The sequence below is a fragment of the Spea bombifrons genome, chromosome 11, assembly GCF_027358695.1.
Source record: "Spea bombifrons isolate aSpeBom1 chromosome 11, aSpeBom1.2.pri, whole genome shotgun sequence".
NCBI classification, from domain to species: domain Eukaryota; kingdom Metazoa; phylum Chordata; class Amphibia; order Anura; family Pelobatidae; genus Spea; species Spea bombifrons.
This window is the reverse complement of record NC_071097.1, coordinates 29,831,564-29,848,265: the sequence shown is the minus strand read 5'-3', so window position 1 is coordinate 29,848,265 and position 16,702 is coordinate 29,831,564. Positions and strand designations below refer to the sequence as shown.

At 37.9% G+C, this 16,702-nt stretch overlaps 1 protein-coding gene across 2 annotated transcripts; it reads right to left on the bottom strand.

The window, feature by feature from the left end:
- Nucleotides 1-4,957: 4,957 nt before the first annotated feature.
- Nucleotides 4,958-13,864, bottom strand: FGF8 (fibroblast growth factor 8). Of its 2 annotated transcripts, none has more exons than XM_053450653.1 (5): nucleotides 13,605-13,864; nucleotides 13,462-13,498; nucleotides 11,762-11,942; nucleotides 7,124-7,230; nucleotides 4,958-5,496 (listed from the first exon to the last, which is right to left on the bottom strand). In XM_053450653.1, the coding sequence occupies exons 1-5, from the start codon at nucleotides 13,634-13,636 to the stop codon at nucleotides 5,218-5,220; spliced, it is 636 nt and encodes a 211-aa protein (XP_053306628.1). In that variant the 5' UTR covers nucleotides 13,637-13,864; the 3' UTR covers nucleotides 4,958-5,217. The 2 variants fall into 2 exon arrangements, with proteins under 2 accessions (XP_053306628.1, XP_053306629.1); XM_053450654.1 differs by having other exon boundaries at nucleotides 11,762-11,909.
- Between the last annotated feature and the right edge of the window lie 2,838 nt (nucleotides 13,865-16,702).

Here is a 16,702-nt window from a genome sequence, read left to right as displayed (position 1 = left end):
TCTTATTTTTTTTTTTTTATAGCCTATTCCTGTTTTCAGATGGCCCACAACTATTCTATTTGCTTTCCAGATTTGAATTATAATTCACAGATTTGTGGGCCGTTTTTATTGAATTGCGCAATCTAATCTAGAATAGAAAATAAGCCATTGGCGGATTATCCATTTGGTGCACTAGATGCCCCAACCCTATGGGGGTCCCGGTGCGCTAATTGATAATCCGCCAGCACGTTGCCCCGAGCTGAATAGCAGAAGTCGCAATAGGCATGCTGCTGTAGCCGGGAGGTGGGCACCTTACGTGACCCCCAATCCAACACTTCTAAAAAGAGAGGGCTTAATTTTTGGAATAATATAATTCTTAGTTACTCCATTTTTAGTCATTTCTGATGCATATAATCAACGACGCAGGGCACTCCGATTTTCAGAATCTCTAAATTATTATTTTTTTAAACAAAAAAGGTTTTTTTAAAGCGATATTGATCCATTGACAACATGCAATATAGGCGATATATATTAATAATAACATATGTAGAAAAAAAAACAGGCATATTCTTAGAACCTGAAAGTCCTCTCAACAATGGAAACACAGTTTGAAAACCTATTTATTTCTGTAATGAAATCTTCCAGTTTTCTTCTAAAATTCCAAAATGGACTTTTCACAAGCAAATAAAATAAATAAATAAAAAACTTTATATAAACCAATACAGTATACAGCGCTATGGAATTTGATGGCGCTATATAAAACAATAAATAATAATAATAATAAAGAAAACTTGGCTTTATTCTACTTTAGGCTTTACTAACAATGAAAATATAAAAATATAATTGAAACATTTTTTTCTTTCAGTGAAACTTGATGGTTTTAAAATGGTATAGAATGAGCGGCCAATCAGGAAGGGGCATCAGGTGCATGCTGGGATGTGTTAGGCTTTAAGTGAAATAGACACTAAAGTATAGCTGTGAAAGCCAACAATTAAAACTTATAAGAATGTGAGCCTGAAGCGAATCTACTCCAGATTCGAATCAAATCAAATCAACGTCTCTTCTTCTGCAGTCTCAGACTTTCCTTATGTTGCGGATGAGTCCGGCTTGGCTCATGCGCAGCTTGGGAACTTGAGCTGGTGGTTTGGCTCGGCGTAGTGGTTATCGCATACATCTTAAAATCTGCCGAATTCTTATACCGTTAACACAACGTGCCGTTTTATTCTTTTGTAACAATTTAACTTTGAAGCTGTTTTTCAGTCCGAAGCTTCCATGATGGCCGGCGCATGCACGGCCAAAAGCACCTGCCCTCTCCTTGGTATCACACATATGCGGGTTTAATTCCAAGGAAATATGTGAAAAATGAGCTGGTTTTCTCCCGCACTCTCAAAATCTAAATACACGTTCTTGCCTCGGTAATGAGCTCTGTTCCTCACATTAAGGTTTTGTGTTTGCCTCTAGATCATTACGTGGCTCCTTGCCATGCCACAATCGGCTCAGTCTTACTTTTAATGTGTGGACCAAGAAAGAAAATGTGTCACATTAATCTTTGTATGCTATTTAAATCTATTCATAAAAGACTTCAGACTTTACTGGGAAAATGTGCTTGACATTTTTTCGTTTTATTGTAGGCTCTTAGATCTGGCCTCGTACAAATTTCCTACAAGCCACGGACGGCGCGCGGAAGATTGATTACCCAGAGCTACGAATTTGTTTGTTTAGTTTCATTTTACTTTAAACTTTACCGGTGCTTATAAAAAATCAAAGCTTCTATAACTACGCGTATACTGTTATGTGCGTATCTGTATCATAGACGGGGTGTATGTCTAAAAGACACAGATGTGCTTGTAGCGGTGATGTCATACTGGTTGTATGACATCACGGCAGCGTCAGGGGTTATTGTTCCAGCTCCTCGTGTGGGTGCGTGTTGGATAACCAAGTCATCTCAATCTATAATATCGCTGGGATAACCGGTGTTTACTCGAGATGTGCTTGAGCCCAATGCCTCACTGGCCCGACTCATGAAGCGTTGGGGAGTAGAGGATGGAGCGAAGCCGGCTCACACTCTCTGTCTCTCTGTTTGGCACCATATAGCTCTATAACATAAAGAATTTCAATAAATTACCACCGCTTATCCATTAAAAATCCAAGGGTGGATTTCCCATAGGCGTACCTCCAAGCATTTCAGTTGGCGACACTTTTGGGGGGACATGGTCTAAGGCATGGCTAGGGAGGGAGGCTTAACCAAAACCAAGTGACCTACTGCTATTGCTATTGCTATTTGTAAAGTCTCTGCCGACAGAAAGCAAGCTATTCCACTATGAGGTCATAGATAGATAAACATAACGACGTAACGACATATGACCAGAATAATCTAATCGATTATCTGCAAGATGTGCAAAGTGATTGTAGCCTCACAACGTTATGATGTAATAAATAGCTTTGTTTGCAATAAATAAAATATTCCTAATATTAATAACGATCCAGTCCTGTCACTGAGACTTTCAACTATATTCACTTTTAAGCAAATTCAAAAAAGCGCCCTTACTTTGAAACAAAAAAAAAAAACCAACGAATTCATCTTGCCTCAATAATTTAACAGGCGCCACACAAGTGCAACAATCCTCTAGTTGCGCCGTGGGCCGTGGTATGACGTTCTCATCGCGGAGCAACCATGGAGTCATGCCGAAAAAAACCTTTTCATATATCCTTTCATCATAGACCCGGAATCTGCCGTTGCTACAACACACATTCATCTAAACAGGTACCAGACTCTGCAAAGTCCATTAACAGGTTTATGTCCTGTCTGTAAGAAGGCCGCTGTTGTTTCTTTCTGTGATTTTCTTCTCTTTTACGACAATATATCATTTTAAATTGGACAGAGCCTTGGCTGCAGATATTAGGCAGCCAGTCGCACCGAGAGTGATTCTTGGATCCCGGTTCCCAATGCCCTTTACAGAGTTATAAAACACATGGGAACAAAATGACATTAACGGCGTGGTGGGTACCATGCGTGTTATTTCCTCAGTGGCGTTAATACATTTCGGTATTTCTACATACCTGTACGATGTACGCCCGCCATGCTATTTCTCATGAGCACCCCAACCAACGTTGGATGGAATGGAGGAATTACGTCACCTTGCTGTCCTGCTCAAATAACTCCTGATGTCAAGGTAGCATAGGTCAATAAATCAAGCTGGAATTCCAAAAGCTATTTCTAGGATTGACTGAAAGCTACCAAATATAAACTCTGGTTCCCACCGATCGCTGTCCGTTACTTAGTTTCTCATTTTACACGGCCTGTGTCTAGGTGCCAAACAAGCGGTGGGGGGAGGACAAGCCAGACCTTCTTACCACTCTTGTAGAATATTAAAGTTCTAAATTGAAAACATGTGAACTGAAAAGTAATATCCCAATTATATATATATATTCCATCCTTAAAAGGATAGAGGTTAGTCTATACATTAGGATTTGTTTGGATAATAGCCGTAATTGTGCCCAATCTGTTTCAGGATCATTTATGTGTTTTTTTTTAAAGTCTGGAGGACTACGCATTAATATGAATTCTATTTTTAATTTTTTTGGGAATATTCTGAGCTTTCAGGATTGCTCTAAATTGTCGTGTTTCTCTACGTTGTCCTCAATTTGTCTTTTTTAATGTTAAACACTACTGTAACCCAAAACCAAAACCCATTCACCATGGCCAAGGCAGCTGTCTCATAAACAAAATGGCGCATCAAGTGCCCATCGAGGGCTTTTGGCCTCGGTATAGTTTGTTATTATACTGTGAATATGCCATGATTATAAGTTATTTGATTTTAGCATTTTCTTAAGGTCAATAAAGTCAATAAACTACTATATAATATTATGGATGAAGTAAATGTAAATGAATAAAAAAAATACATTTTACATTAAATGTACCAAATATACCAAAAACGTTTTGTTTTGATAAAAGTTTCTGTCCCTTCTGTCCAACTTAACAAATGTGATAATTTAGTATTAATAGGCTGGAAACTCTCTGGGTTTTACCTGGAGTCTCCAAGTGCAGCCCTACTTCCCAGGGTCTCCAGGTTACTTTCCTCTTTATCCCGGCAGAGGGGCAACATCTGATTACTGTTTTGGACTAACTTTTGCCCTTAGGCATGGCTAGGCCCACCCTCTCTCGAGCCAATTCCCCCCAGAAAAGACGCGACCGCTCCAGGTAGTCTACCCCGGGAAGTTCTCAAGAATTGTACTCGGCAGCGCTAGATGACCATAAAAATCTTCCTAAATAAGAACATTTTAAAACTTAAATACATTTATTTATTACAACCTAAAAACAAAAAGGGAAACACACGCCTTTGTAATACTAGAACAAAATTTTAATACATTTAAATAAATATTTCCATCATTAATATTAATATGTACACATATCCTCAAAAAAAAAGGACAAAAGTCTTGCCAGGCAGCTGACATTTTGTACAGTGTTTTAAAAATAATACCAATATTATTATTTGTATCACTATTTTTACAACTGTTTTCTACCACTGGGATGTACTTTGTTTTATCCAACATGCAGTTGCAAGTCTTGAGGTCTTTAGTGTCAAAGAAATTGATTTGTCCTCATTGGCAGAAATATTCATATTTATTATATTTTTTTTTTTTTTTTTTCTTTCAACATGAAGACCTGTTTTAACCAGGTAATTCAATGTTTCCATTAAGGAAACTGAATCGGTGAAAAAAAAAAAAAAAAAGCAGCTCTCAAAAATAATCAAAAGCATATGTGATAAAAAAAATATCAACCCTTCTTCTAATGGATTTATGTAAAAAATAAAGAACCCAGTGGAAGGTTCTTCTTTAGTTTTCCAGTACTTGTATTTTATTTTTATTTTTTTAGTTCATATTTTTTTTTTTGGTTAAGTGTTCTTATCTGTAAGTAGCACTTTTGGTCCCAGGCTTGTCCTCACCTAACTATATTTTTTTTTCTGCTAGTTAATAAAAAAAAAATAAAATTCTACGATCTACGAGAAGAGCGCACTTCATGTAAGTCCATACAATTCTTCTTCTTTTTTTTTTTTCTTAAAAAAAAGTCCCATAGGAATAAAAAAATAGATCATCTTCTGTAAAAAACAAAAAATATATATGTATATTTATATATAAAACAGCTAGTCCATGTTTTTTTCTTTTTTTTTTTTTATATTAGAATAGAGTAGTCTTATTTAAAGTCCATGGATCCCAGAAAGCGTGTTTATCCGGTTCCTACCGGGAGCTCGAGTATCGAGTTCTTTTACTTCTTCTATTAAAAGGGTAATTAATAAACTCAAAACGTTTATGAGGTTCTGTGGTGTGGTGACCTTTCGGCAACCTCTTCATAAAATGAACCTCGCGTTGGTGTTGCCTTGTCTTGGAACCTTTTCTAGGACGTCCTCTCCTGGTGAACGCCATGTACCAGCCTTCGTATTTGACGTTTTGCAAAGCCGTATAATTGTTCTCCAGGACGATCTCTGTGAAGACGCAATCTTTTCCTCTTCCATTCGTCTGCAAATTCAAGGAGAATTACAAAAATATTACTCGGTTTTCTTTGTATTTTTTTGTAAGAACCCTAAAACGCGGCGATACGACAAGTAAATCTCAAAAAAAAAAATACAATTATAAGTTGGATCTCTAAAAAAAAATATATTTAAAAATCCTACAAATTATTATTTGTATTGGTACTTTTTCAAAAATTGCCTTACCATCATGAATACTTAAAAAATATATGATCAATTAAATCGCTTTGCTTGGAGATTTTGACGAGAGGAGCAAGCACGTCAAGGGTTAATCAACGGATTTTAACATTTGGATAACCGGTGAACTTTAATAATGAATCGCTTGGAATCCAACTGCAATACACCAATCGGCAGGGGTCGATATAGATCCGCATTTTTGGATAACAGACGGTTTTATCGTGTAATTATAATACACGTTTAGGATTAATTGGCTTTCAGAATTGTTTAGTCTCCACGACCACCATTCTTTTTCATGCGTGCAGCTGCAATCTTATGATTTTTATAAACAAAAATCACTAAAATAAGACTCATGGGGACAGCCATTTGCTGCTCAGCTGTTCCTAACGGTGCAGCTGGGAATGCACACACTGTGATGACGTATCAAGTGAGAAATAAATCACATAATCCATTTTGTCGTAAAACCGCTTGCAAGGTGTTGCGGGACTCTAATCAAGCAGGTAGTTGGTACAACTTTTGTTCTGATGTTATATTGGACCGATAATATCTACTTTATGGGTGGAAAATCTGCGTAATCCACTTTTTTATCTGAATAGCAGCTGGTTGTACCAACATTTTTTTCGCTATTTTATTACGATAAAAAAAAACAAAAAAAAAACCCACTAGCGATTTCAACGTCAAGAAATGTTAGGTAACCCTGTGGGTTTTAGAGGGTCGAGTAACGTCTTTACTCACTCCTTTAACTCCCAAGGGCTTAAACCGTAGATCCCGTGGGCAATCGCTGACTTTGACGAGCGGATGTAAAGCAGGTATTTGTAAGAAAAGGGTGTTTATCGACTTTGATCAGCCGGCGTCCCCGCACCCCACCCAACCCAAATGCATTGAATACAGGGGGAATCGAAATTCTCGCTGAAGCAGACATCTTTAGAACTCATAATGGCTTGGAAGTGAGTTTGAAAAACCAGGAACCCTCCGAGACATTTCTGGGTGTTAAGGAGAAAGCATGACTAACGGGAAGATTCCAAGGCTTAGCGATGAGGCAGTCCGAACGGTGTCTTAACATTCCAAATGCTTGTAGCATGTAATTGTACAGAATAGAAAGGCAATTTGGCTATTTGTTAAATAAGATATATGGAATCCGAAACAACCCCTTTTATTCCTTTCACCTTTTCTCTTCTCCTTGGCTCTTTTATCTCCTCTTTTGTCTGGCCTTTTTTTTTTTCCTATTCCCCCAACTTCTACGTCTTTTGATCAAAATTTTTGTTTGACAATTTCCCATCCTTCTTCTTAATCTGCGCCTCCGGAAAATAAAAAAAAAAACCCCGCTCAGCTTCTCTCGACTACAATAACCGCCCGATGACTTCTCTTCACGCTTAGAAGAATTTCCAGGGCTCCCTTCCCGACTTGGTCTACGACCACGTTCCGAAAGCTCTCCTTACCTTTCCGATCAGTTTTCCTTTCTTGTTCATGCAGATATAATAGCCAGTTTCGGCACCTTTAATGCGAACTCTGCTTCCAAAAGTGTCCGTTTCCACGATTAACTTAGCTGTAGGGACAAAGAGAGAAAGCCATTTGTTGCCTGCGGGCTATGAGAAACATCCATTATACCTGGACGGTGCCAATCTCAAGAACATTCATGCAGAAAACTCCCTCGGCTCTTAACGCTACCCCCCTCGTGATACAAAAGTGGTCTTATTTGGAGGGTCAGCCCTGATTGGAAATGTGTTTTAACTATTTGCCTCTTTTAATCTGGATTATATTTGCATCACAAGCCAGAGGGGTTCCTACTACATATCTAGAGCGCTCGTTTTCCAGACACCCCTCTACAATTCATTAAAAACGCTAATTTCTTTCAATCAGGTGGTACACAACGCATAATGTAACTAGCATGTTTCATGAGTATTGTGCTAGTTCCATATATGAAACCCGCGACTAAAGAGCCGTTACGTTAGCCCTTTCATTGCCAAAGGGGGTAAACAATGAGTTTGCCTAACGTGGGGGAGGGGTAGTTTTGATGGAGAGAGAAACAAATTGCCCTATTGTTTTCTCCACAAACAAAACAAATCCCCAATAAAATATCACCAATTAAACATGTAGATTTGGCAGATGCGGCGTGCTTCTTACGCGTTCCAGTTTCTTAGCGGCAATTTATCCGATGTTTGTGGTTGCCCGCGACATACAAACGACGCAGGCGACATCGACAGATCTAGATTCCAAGTTGTAATACTTTTTGGATTGGGAATACATTCATTAACCGGGTAATACTAACGACATCCCGCGTAGACGCCAACCATACGCATTAAACCACTTTAAACCTTAAAAAAATATCTTTTTTTTTTTTTTGCAAGATTGATCCAAAAAAAAAGGGTACAATATGCAGCATTAACCTCTGGCACTGAAAGGGTCTAAGTATTCATATCTTTATCTACAGACTAAATCACATTTAGATATGGTTTATTCTGGTTAATTCTATTAACAGGTACTTTTCATTTATTATTTTATTATTTTTCGTCACTAAAATGCAAGATTTGATTCACGGAACAATGACCTGACCCGTTGACCCCGCGCTATAGCCAACGCCAGTACATTTTATAAAGACGTACGTATCTGTACTAGCTCAGAATAGCAATTTATTAGACAGGCCGACAAAACCATATGTGCCAAAACATGTTAAATTTGACCCAGACAGACAGATAACAGACTGTCAATCACAATTACAGACGGGCTCCCCCTCTCCCATCCTCGCGTATACCATTTTAATACATAGAGATTCAGTGCGGGGTTTATGAGACGCACGTACGTAATTAACCCTTTAATGTTAACACCAATCCGTTTTATCCGATCTCTTGGAATTGTTCTGTTTTTATTCTCCGTTTGCTCGGAACGCGGTGCTCAGAGGGTAATAAATGCCCTTTCATTCCTATCACCCTTGTGTGTTGAGTCTTATTGATTTACTTTCCTTTTTTTAATGGGGGCATTGATTGTTGGTTCAGACTGAATATGTAAATTTTAGGTCAATGCGACTTAAAATAAATAAATAAATAAAACAGACATCCCCCTTCATTCCAATTTGACACAACGGCACTGATCCTGCCTCTAAAAAGTGTTATTATTTGACTCTATGGATTTAATTTGCAAAAACCGCACAAGGAGTTAAAATACGATAACCAAATTTTACTAATTATTACATTATTTCAAATATAGTATAAAAATAGATAGATATAGTTTATCTGGTTACAGAAATATATGCGGCTGTGCGAAATATACATTAAAATAGCTTTAATTTCGCGAAACCTGAGAAATATATATAGAATAATTGGGAGTTACCGATATTCATAAAATAAGTAGGCGAGCTCAGTAAAGATTTTTGGCCTTTAGTACTTTTTTGAGTTCTGGAAAAATGATGCTCCCCAAACTAATTCATCTTTTCTATATAATTATATATGTGTTTTGTACTTAACCCTATGGGTATCGGGTGTTTTTTTTTCTAGCCCTCAGGCTGTAAATGGGTTAAACGGACATCCATCTATACGTCGTACGGTAAAATCCCCACCTGATCCGTCGGTGCGTTTTTGATTCAATAACAGACAGAATGGATGGATGCGTTATGGGCCTTTTGGGTGGGAAATGAAGGAAAATCAATGTGAAATCCAGTAAAAGGCTTAAAGAACATTGATTTATTTCTCCGTTGTCCGTATACATTGTCTTACTGACGGACAGAAAACGACTAGACCGGGCAAGCGTCTACGAAGAAGACAGGAGATGGTGGAAGGCAACAGCGCAGCTTCAATACGCATCCCAGTAAGATGCCAGATTTATGAAGATCAATGGGAAAGGAGACTTTAGACCCAGAATCTGTCTCTTTAGACCAATTATATTGTATTGTAATTACATATCTATGTGCATGCAGGCCTGGAAATATATACATCAAGCTCTACAGCGCTGCGGAATATGATGGCGCTATACAAACCAATTAATAATTATAACAGAAAATATCTAGAAGTGTATCAAGTCCATTGATTGTCACAATATGTATGAATATATATATATATATATATATATATATATATATGAATGAATCACTATTACTGAGATTAAACCTGTCCAAAAAATTTGTATGATATGGGTTTTTAATGCTTTGTTACCTAAGATAATGCTAAATAAATGTACTTTTTAAAAAATATATACATATATATATTGTTTTAAGCAGGGGTCATGAGTTTTCAAAGTTTTATTTTTGGAAAGCTTAGCATTTTCAATTCTATTCTTTTTTTTTTTTTCTTTTTCTCTCTTTTTTTTTGTGCTTTAGTGACAGCTTTATCCCAGTAAAATTATGTTCCATGCTAAAAACTTTGAAGTAAAGTAGCTACGTAAACGCAGAAAAAATGCAGTGAGACACATTTGATCCGAAAACTGGACTGAAAAGAGGAGAAACTATTCAGGAAATGTTAAAAAAGGTGAAAGTACGAAGAGTTTTAATGGCTCTTCCAGACATGGGGGTCTCTCTAGAGATTCATACAGAACAATCTTGAACCTCTTTTTAACATTTACAGACTACAACTCTGTTAAACCTTTACATCTGAGAAACTGCTTGTTCTATTCCTGTTTTGTATCATACTTCATAATTTCTTCCCTGTGATTTTTTTTTTCTTTTGTTTTTTTTTTTCTCTTTTTTTTTTTTATTTTCCGTACCGAGATCTCTACTTCCTCCAAATTATTCTTCAACAATTAAAATGCTCTGTTTTTTGTCTGAATTACATGCGATTTTACAAATCAGTGTCTCTGTGCTTGTAATTCACCCTTGTCTGCTAACATTTTTATTCCATTGGCTAATAATATATATTTTTTTTATATTTTTTTAAAAAAAGCATATATATCCTTTAGCTACCTACAAAGGAGGCCAAACTGAAGGAACGCTGGTTGTAATCTGAGGATATGCCTACTGCCTTCTGTTGATGTTAAAGATTTGGGGGGATTTAAGGTTTTATTGAAAGCTACGGCAACAACTTCCTTTTGTTGTAATTTATCGTATCTACAGAATCCAGAAGAGCCACCAAAAAAAAAAAAAAAAAGACTAAGAAAAATAAATCCTATTGAGAGGGAAATTTAATTGCGTGTGTAATGTGCTACACAGATTAGGACGCCGTACAACCTTGCGTGGCCTCCCTTCACCTGCAGTAAGAGGCCTGCGGTTTTTAAAGAGCTTCATCGTTCTGCTCAAGGCCTACAGGGGAGCCGAACGTCTACGTTTACCACCGGAGGAGAGCGGCACAGGGTCCGTCCGCACGGAAAAAAGCCACCTGAGATCCATTGTTATGGGCCGGCGGTTATTTTACTTATTGTGTGGCAACCACGTGGCACGCGAGGTGGTCCAAATTTATCAAAAGTAAAGTAAAAGGCCAAAAAAAACACCCGGGAACGCAGAGGAACTTTAAGTATCTTGCAAATGTTTGCACTTATTTTGCCTCTGTATTGCACCAGGCAGCCAGCATAAAAGAATAAAACGGGGCAAGAATTTGGCCAAACATTTAAATCACCCTAGTATTCTGAGCCAATTAACCCTACCAGTGCCAAAGTGGGCAACCAAGCTATTGTGGTGGCTCGCCGCCAGTTCCATGGTGCATGCTAGACGCATCAGGCCGTACTTTGTGACTAAATGACGTATAAGGTGCGTATATAACAAGTAGAATTTGCCGTGCCGTTAAGTCAGTTAAGCCCCAATTGGAATCCTAGCTCTGTTTATGACCTTGGGGCAGTTACCTTATCTCTCTTTATGTCAGACTCCAAAATTAGATTGCAAGCTTTATGGAGCACTGACTCATGCAGGCAGGAAAAACATGACTTCCACAGGCTTGTAACATGTCCCGCGTGGCGCGCACGCATCAACAAGGTGAAAATATTTAAATCTTAAAGACGAGGACTAAGCGAACTTCAGCCCCCCCCGACCATAGGTTTTTGGACTACAACTCTCACTACCCTCAGACGAGGCAATCAGAGTTGTAGTTTAATCATCACAACTTGGTGCAAAGGCAATGATACAATACCGCATGCATATCAAAATACAATAGCGTCCTTACCATGCGGGTCCCCGTCTTCGGCGATGGCGTTAATTTTTTTGTTGTCCAGGATTTGCACATGTTTTCCGCTGGTCCGACTGTACAGCTGGTAGGTCCGAATGAGGCGACGGCTCAGCTGATCTGTCACCTGGCTCTGCTCCCTCACATGCTGTGTAAAATTAGGTGGGGACTGAACAGTTACCTTTAGGAAATATATAAAACAATTATATTTTATAGTTTTTTTTTTTAGTTTTTTTTTTTTTTTAATACAGCTAAATGGCATCCATCACAGTTTAATGTGTGGAAGCAAAAAAAAAAAAGTACAAGAAATATTTATATTTTAGCAATTATCGTCAAATTAATTTGTTACACACACTCCCAATCACAATATCAACTTGTGTGTAACATTCACAGTGACAAAATAAATGAAACTTAATTTTTATATAGTGAATTCATTTTAAGCTTCTGCTTAGAATCCAATTCAAAATTATTTCGACCATAAATTTAAAAAAAAAATCATATATTTTTTTAAGAATTCAGGATATGTCCAAAATATAATTGTTTTAGAATTAACCATTTCCTGTTCATAAAACATTACACAAACACATATATCAAAGTGAATATATATATAGATATATAAATGCATATTAAATATATATATATAACATTTATAGATATATACACTAAAACGCATGCATCTGGTTTGAAATTTCTAGGTTATATAACACAAGTGTGACAAATTTGGCCAATGGTTAAACAAACGGGCCTTATGGAGATTTATTCTCCCTTTGGCTGTAATAAGCTCCATTTTAGCTGTCTGTGACATTTATAAAGATGTATTCTGAACAAATGTGAAGGAGATGTTCCTTCCACCTTCAAGGGTGAGAAAGGAGCTCTTACTACAATCCCCATATCAAATCAGAGATTCGGGCTTCTTGAGAAACAGCCCATCCCTCACAATGTATGTAATATTTTATACTCTCTCCTGACAATTTAAGCTCCGCTCTTCCTTAAGTGTATCTTGCTCTGTCCCTAGTATACCTTCCACTCTTGTAGGCAATATGGTAAGATGACGGTGCCAGCTCAGATAAGGGGAGCATGTGGAGACTGTCTGTATGCCATAAGGCTGTCTCCGTCTGATACACTCAATTTTTATTTATTCTTTTAATTATCCTTGTTTTTCTAAGCTTACGCTAACATCACGTAGGTTATTGAGGATATTTATGAATACATTGTCAAGGCATCGCCTGTTACGTAATATAAACTGCTTATTCTATACATTATGGAAAGAATCACTTTATAGGTAATGCTCTGACCTTGAAACTCGTAGAGTACTAATTTAAAGCCAATAGAACCATATATTGTCATGTCAATGTGCTAGCTTCTCGGTAAATAAGTAGCACATTGCACCTACACTATTATTTGCGATTTAGTGTTTGCAAACACATTGTATCGGTTGTTTAATTGTAGCCTGGCAAATAATAAGTGTGAAATTGTTGGATGTCCAGGTATTCTTTCTGGTGTGATTATTTGTTTGTTATTTAAATTGCATAAACTGTGTGAACTTGCTACTTTGGAACAATGATCAGAGCTCACATTTTTATCTATAAGGCAGGGTTAGGTGGAAATATGCCCTATGTGTTTCTGGCCCCCCAAGTATTCAGCTATGATGGATACAGGATATCAAGGGGTTAATACAAAAATAAAAATGTTGTATTTACCTGAGCTTGTAGGCAGAGTACAAACAAGTGAAACAACCTGTAAGAGAAAAAAGGGAGAAAAGACCAGGTTAGAAATAAGCAGGTTAGACACAAGGTTGGGGTAATTTGGGGCAAGTGGGGCATTTAACCCTTAAAATACTTACAGATAACCCAGCACTGATGTGATGTATCTCATGGTGGTGCACTGTTTGGGGTGGGGAGAGGCTGCAGAATATTCCCAGAGAGGAAAAGCTATTGTGTGGCTAGCTGGAGGACAAGAGAAGGTTCTCCTTGGTTGATGTGGAGCCAGCTGGTAGCAGGAGAAGGTGCAGAACCCACCACTACTAGTCCCGGGAGCTCCAGCAGATTCCTCCTCCCATTCCCTCCCCCGACCAGGCTGCGGAGACGGGGAGAGAAGGGCACCGAGCCACGCCACCCAAAGGAGGGGAGGGTGGTGCTGGGGAGGGAGTGCAGCAAAGCCCCAGATAGAACGCAAACCACCTCCAAAATCGAACGTTGGTGATCAGCAGAACCTGGAGCTTCCTACAGCAGACAAGGTTCCTGCAAAAAGCCTCGGAGATCCGTGCAGAAAAAAAGGAAAAGGAAAAAGAAAAAAATTCCTTCCAGTGCACAGTGTTTTTTTCTTCTTCTTAAGAAACAGACTGATCTGATCTCGCTCTCTTCTTTGGTTCCAAGTTTCTTTTTCTTCTTCTTCTTTTTTAAATGGATGAGGTGACACAAATGTCCAAGCTTTCTCCAAGGTGGGCGCTGATGCGGACACACAGAGAGAGAGAGAAAGATGTCCCAAAGGTAGCAAGATGTAGGAACTGGGCTGTCAAGATTCAGCTGCACACTGAGAAGATCTCAGGAGACTGAAACCAAAGTCAAAATAAGTGAAAGAAAAAAAAAAAGAAGAAGAAAAAAAGGAGAAAAAAAAAATCTCAGCTACTTCTTCACAACCTGGGAGGATCAGTTTTTTCACTTCTTCCAAAATGACGTTGTGTGTTGGTTTGCAGGCTGCCCTTGGAGTGTAAGCTGATGATTAAAGTGTTGATGAGTGAAGCTTTCTTGAATGCAGAAGCAGAGTCTTAAGCCAGCCAATGCAACCTGACTGAGGAGGAGTTGTGGTTGAGGAAACTCTTGATGGCACTGAGCGTGTGTTATGTGTGTGTCTTGGCTGCTGTCTCATTGAGCTCTGAGTGAAGTGACTGCCAGTGATGTCCTCTTGTCCCTCCTCTTGTCCTGTGCTCTCCAATGTCAAACTCCCCTCTCTTCTGTCCTGGGCTAAATGTGGGAGGACTGTCCTGCTAAAAACCAGCCCCTTGTATATAGATCTCCTCGCAAGATGAACTCTGCTCTACCAATGAATTATGTAGGTCATTAAAATTAGCATTTTTTATTTAACTTGAGAGTCAAATCCCCCACATCTAGAGCAGTAATGCACCCTCTTGTATATCCCTATCCAGCTTTCTATGTATATGTATATTTCTATGTCTACCTTAACTTTTAGGGTCAAAAAAAGGTACATTCTGATAAATAAATGTATGGATACATAGCTGTATGTATCACATGCATAGGTGAGTAGATGATATGGACTAAAACATAGAATTGGGAATTCCTTGCATTTTAGGATTTACTTTTTCTGTAGAATCTTCATGTTATATATATATATATTTTTTCTCACGCCAAACAGGTATTCTATATCCATAATTGATTATTTTTCAACAAGCTGTGAGAATGGGGATTACATAAATATAAATGCAGTGCTATGCCCTGGTGTGAAAGCTATTAGCATGTCAGTCTGATAAGGACATTGAATACATGTGCTTAGGAATACACTAGTGATTTAAACAAGTAGCAGACACAGGTAGAGTCTCCTTGAAGACTGTGTGTTAGTTTCAGTGACCTGTTTGTGTATTGGGACAGTCTAGGTGCTATGTAAAATCAAGGGCTATTGATTGGATTAGATTTTGACTTTGAAAACCAACAATAAACAAGGTGTAAAATAGACCTGTTTTACTTATTTCTTACCCCACTTGACCCCCCCTTCTCCTTTCACCCCAGATCCCACTTCTTCACCTACCATTCAATGAATGCTTAAAAACAATGTATCAAACAAGAGCATTCTATGCTGAAGATCACAGCCAAAATATTTGATCTCCTGTCTCAACACAAGTTTTTATTTATTTTTTTTATGAGGTTTTCAGTTCCTTCCCAACCTTGTTCTGTGCTGATTCATACTAATCCCCACCAGGCTCCTCTGATGTGTGTAAATAAATAGAGTATCACTGGCTGAATTTAGCTAGGAAATAAACATGAAAAAAATATATATAAATTAAATTGTTCACTTCAAGCCAGGTACAATTAGTCATCAGCAGTGCAAACAGTAGCCAATGGTATGAATGACTGATGCTGGAAATAGATATTTTACCATGTAATTAATATACAAACACAAAGGCTGACACGTCTATTTAGTGACTTCTTTATCTTAATATGTAAATGCCACTAGTGCATGACTATACAGGGCCATAGATCTCTTTAAACACCCATAGCACTCTATCTTACCCCTGTGGGCGCAATAACTCTCACTATGATTTTAACAGAAGACCAAGTCCCAAATATTTATCGAAACATGTCAAGGGGATATTTAAGGAATTATGTTTGATGGAGATCAAAGAGGTTTTAAAATCTTAAAGGTAAAAGTTACATTTGCGAATTACTAATTCTGTTTTAAACCTCCGCTGCCCACATCAGACTGCTCAGATTTTAGCATTAGGGATAAGGCAGATTTATGAGCGCAGATAGGGAAAGAAAAATCTGAATTATTGCTCTGTATTTACACACTGGGAAGTTAGTTTTATTTATTTTGAAATCCAAAAAAGTAGATCTTGATTTTATTCTTTTTTTCCCCCTATTTAAGATATAAACATGCAGATTGGGGCTATACATGGTGTTATTCTGGTTGTCCAGACAAATTATATGATCACCCCCCACCACCACCACCCCATCCCCAAATTCACAGAGCTGTGAGGACCTTTAAATCCCCAACTAGTGGGGCATTTTATGGAGTGAGTGTTACAATCAGTCCCCACCCTGCTGGGATCTTAGAAACCAAACACTGGCAAACTGCAAATTAAGTTTCTTTCTCATAGAAATTTAAATTAAGGTGAACAAACATTACAGACACCTTAAGTCAAATAGTGTAATTTAAAAACACTGCAAACTTTATTGTATTGCAGCTAAGATCGTAAACCATTTCTTA

What these genes read in the sequence shown, in the direction of transcription:
- FGF8 (XM_053450653.1), bottom strand. Translation starts at nt 13,636, where the DNA reads ATGAGATACATCACATCAGTGCTGGGTTATCT. An exon ending in ACATCAGTGCTGGGTTATCT is followed by an intron (nt 13,499 to 13,604) that starts GTAAGTATTTTA and finishes TTTCTCTTACAG; the next exon opens with GTTGTTTCACTTGTTTGTAC. An exon ending in AAGGAAAACTGATCGGAAAG is followed by an intron (nt 5,497 to 7,123) that starts GTAAGGAGAGCT and finishes TTGAATTTGCAG; the next exon opens with ACGAATGGAAGAGGAAAAGA.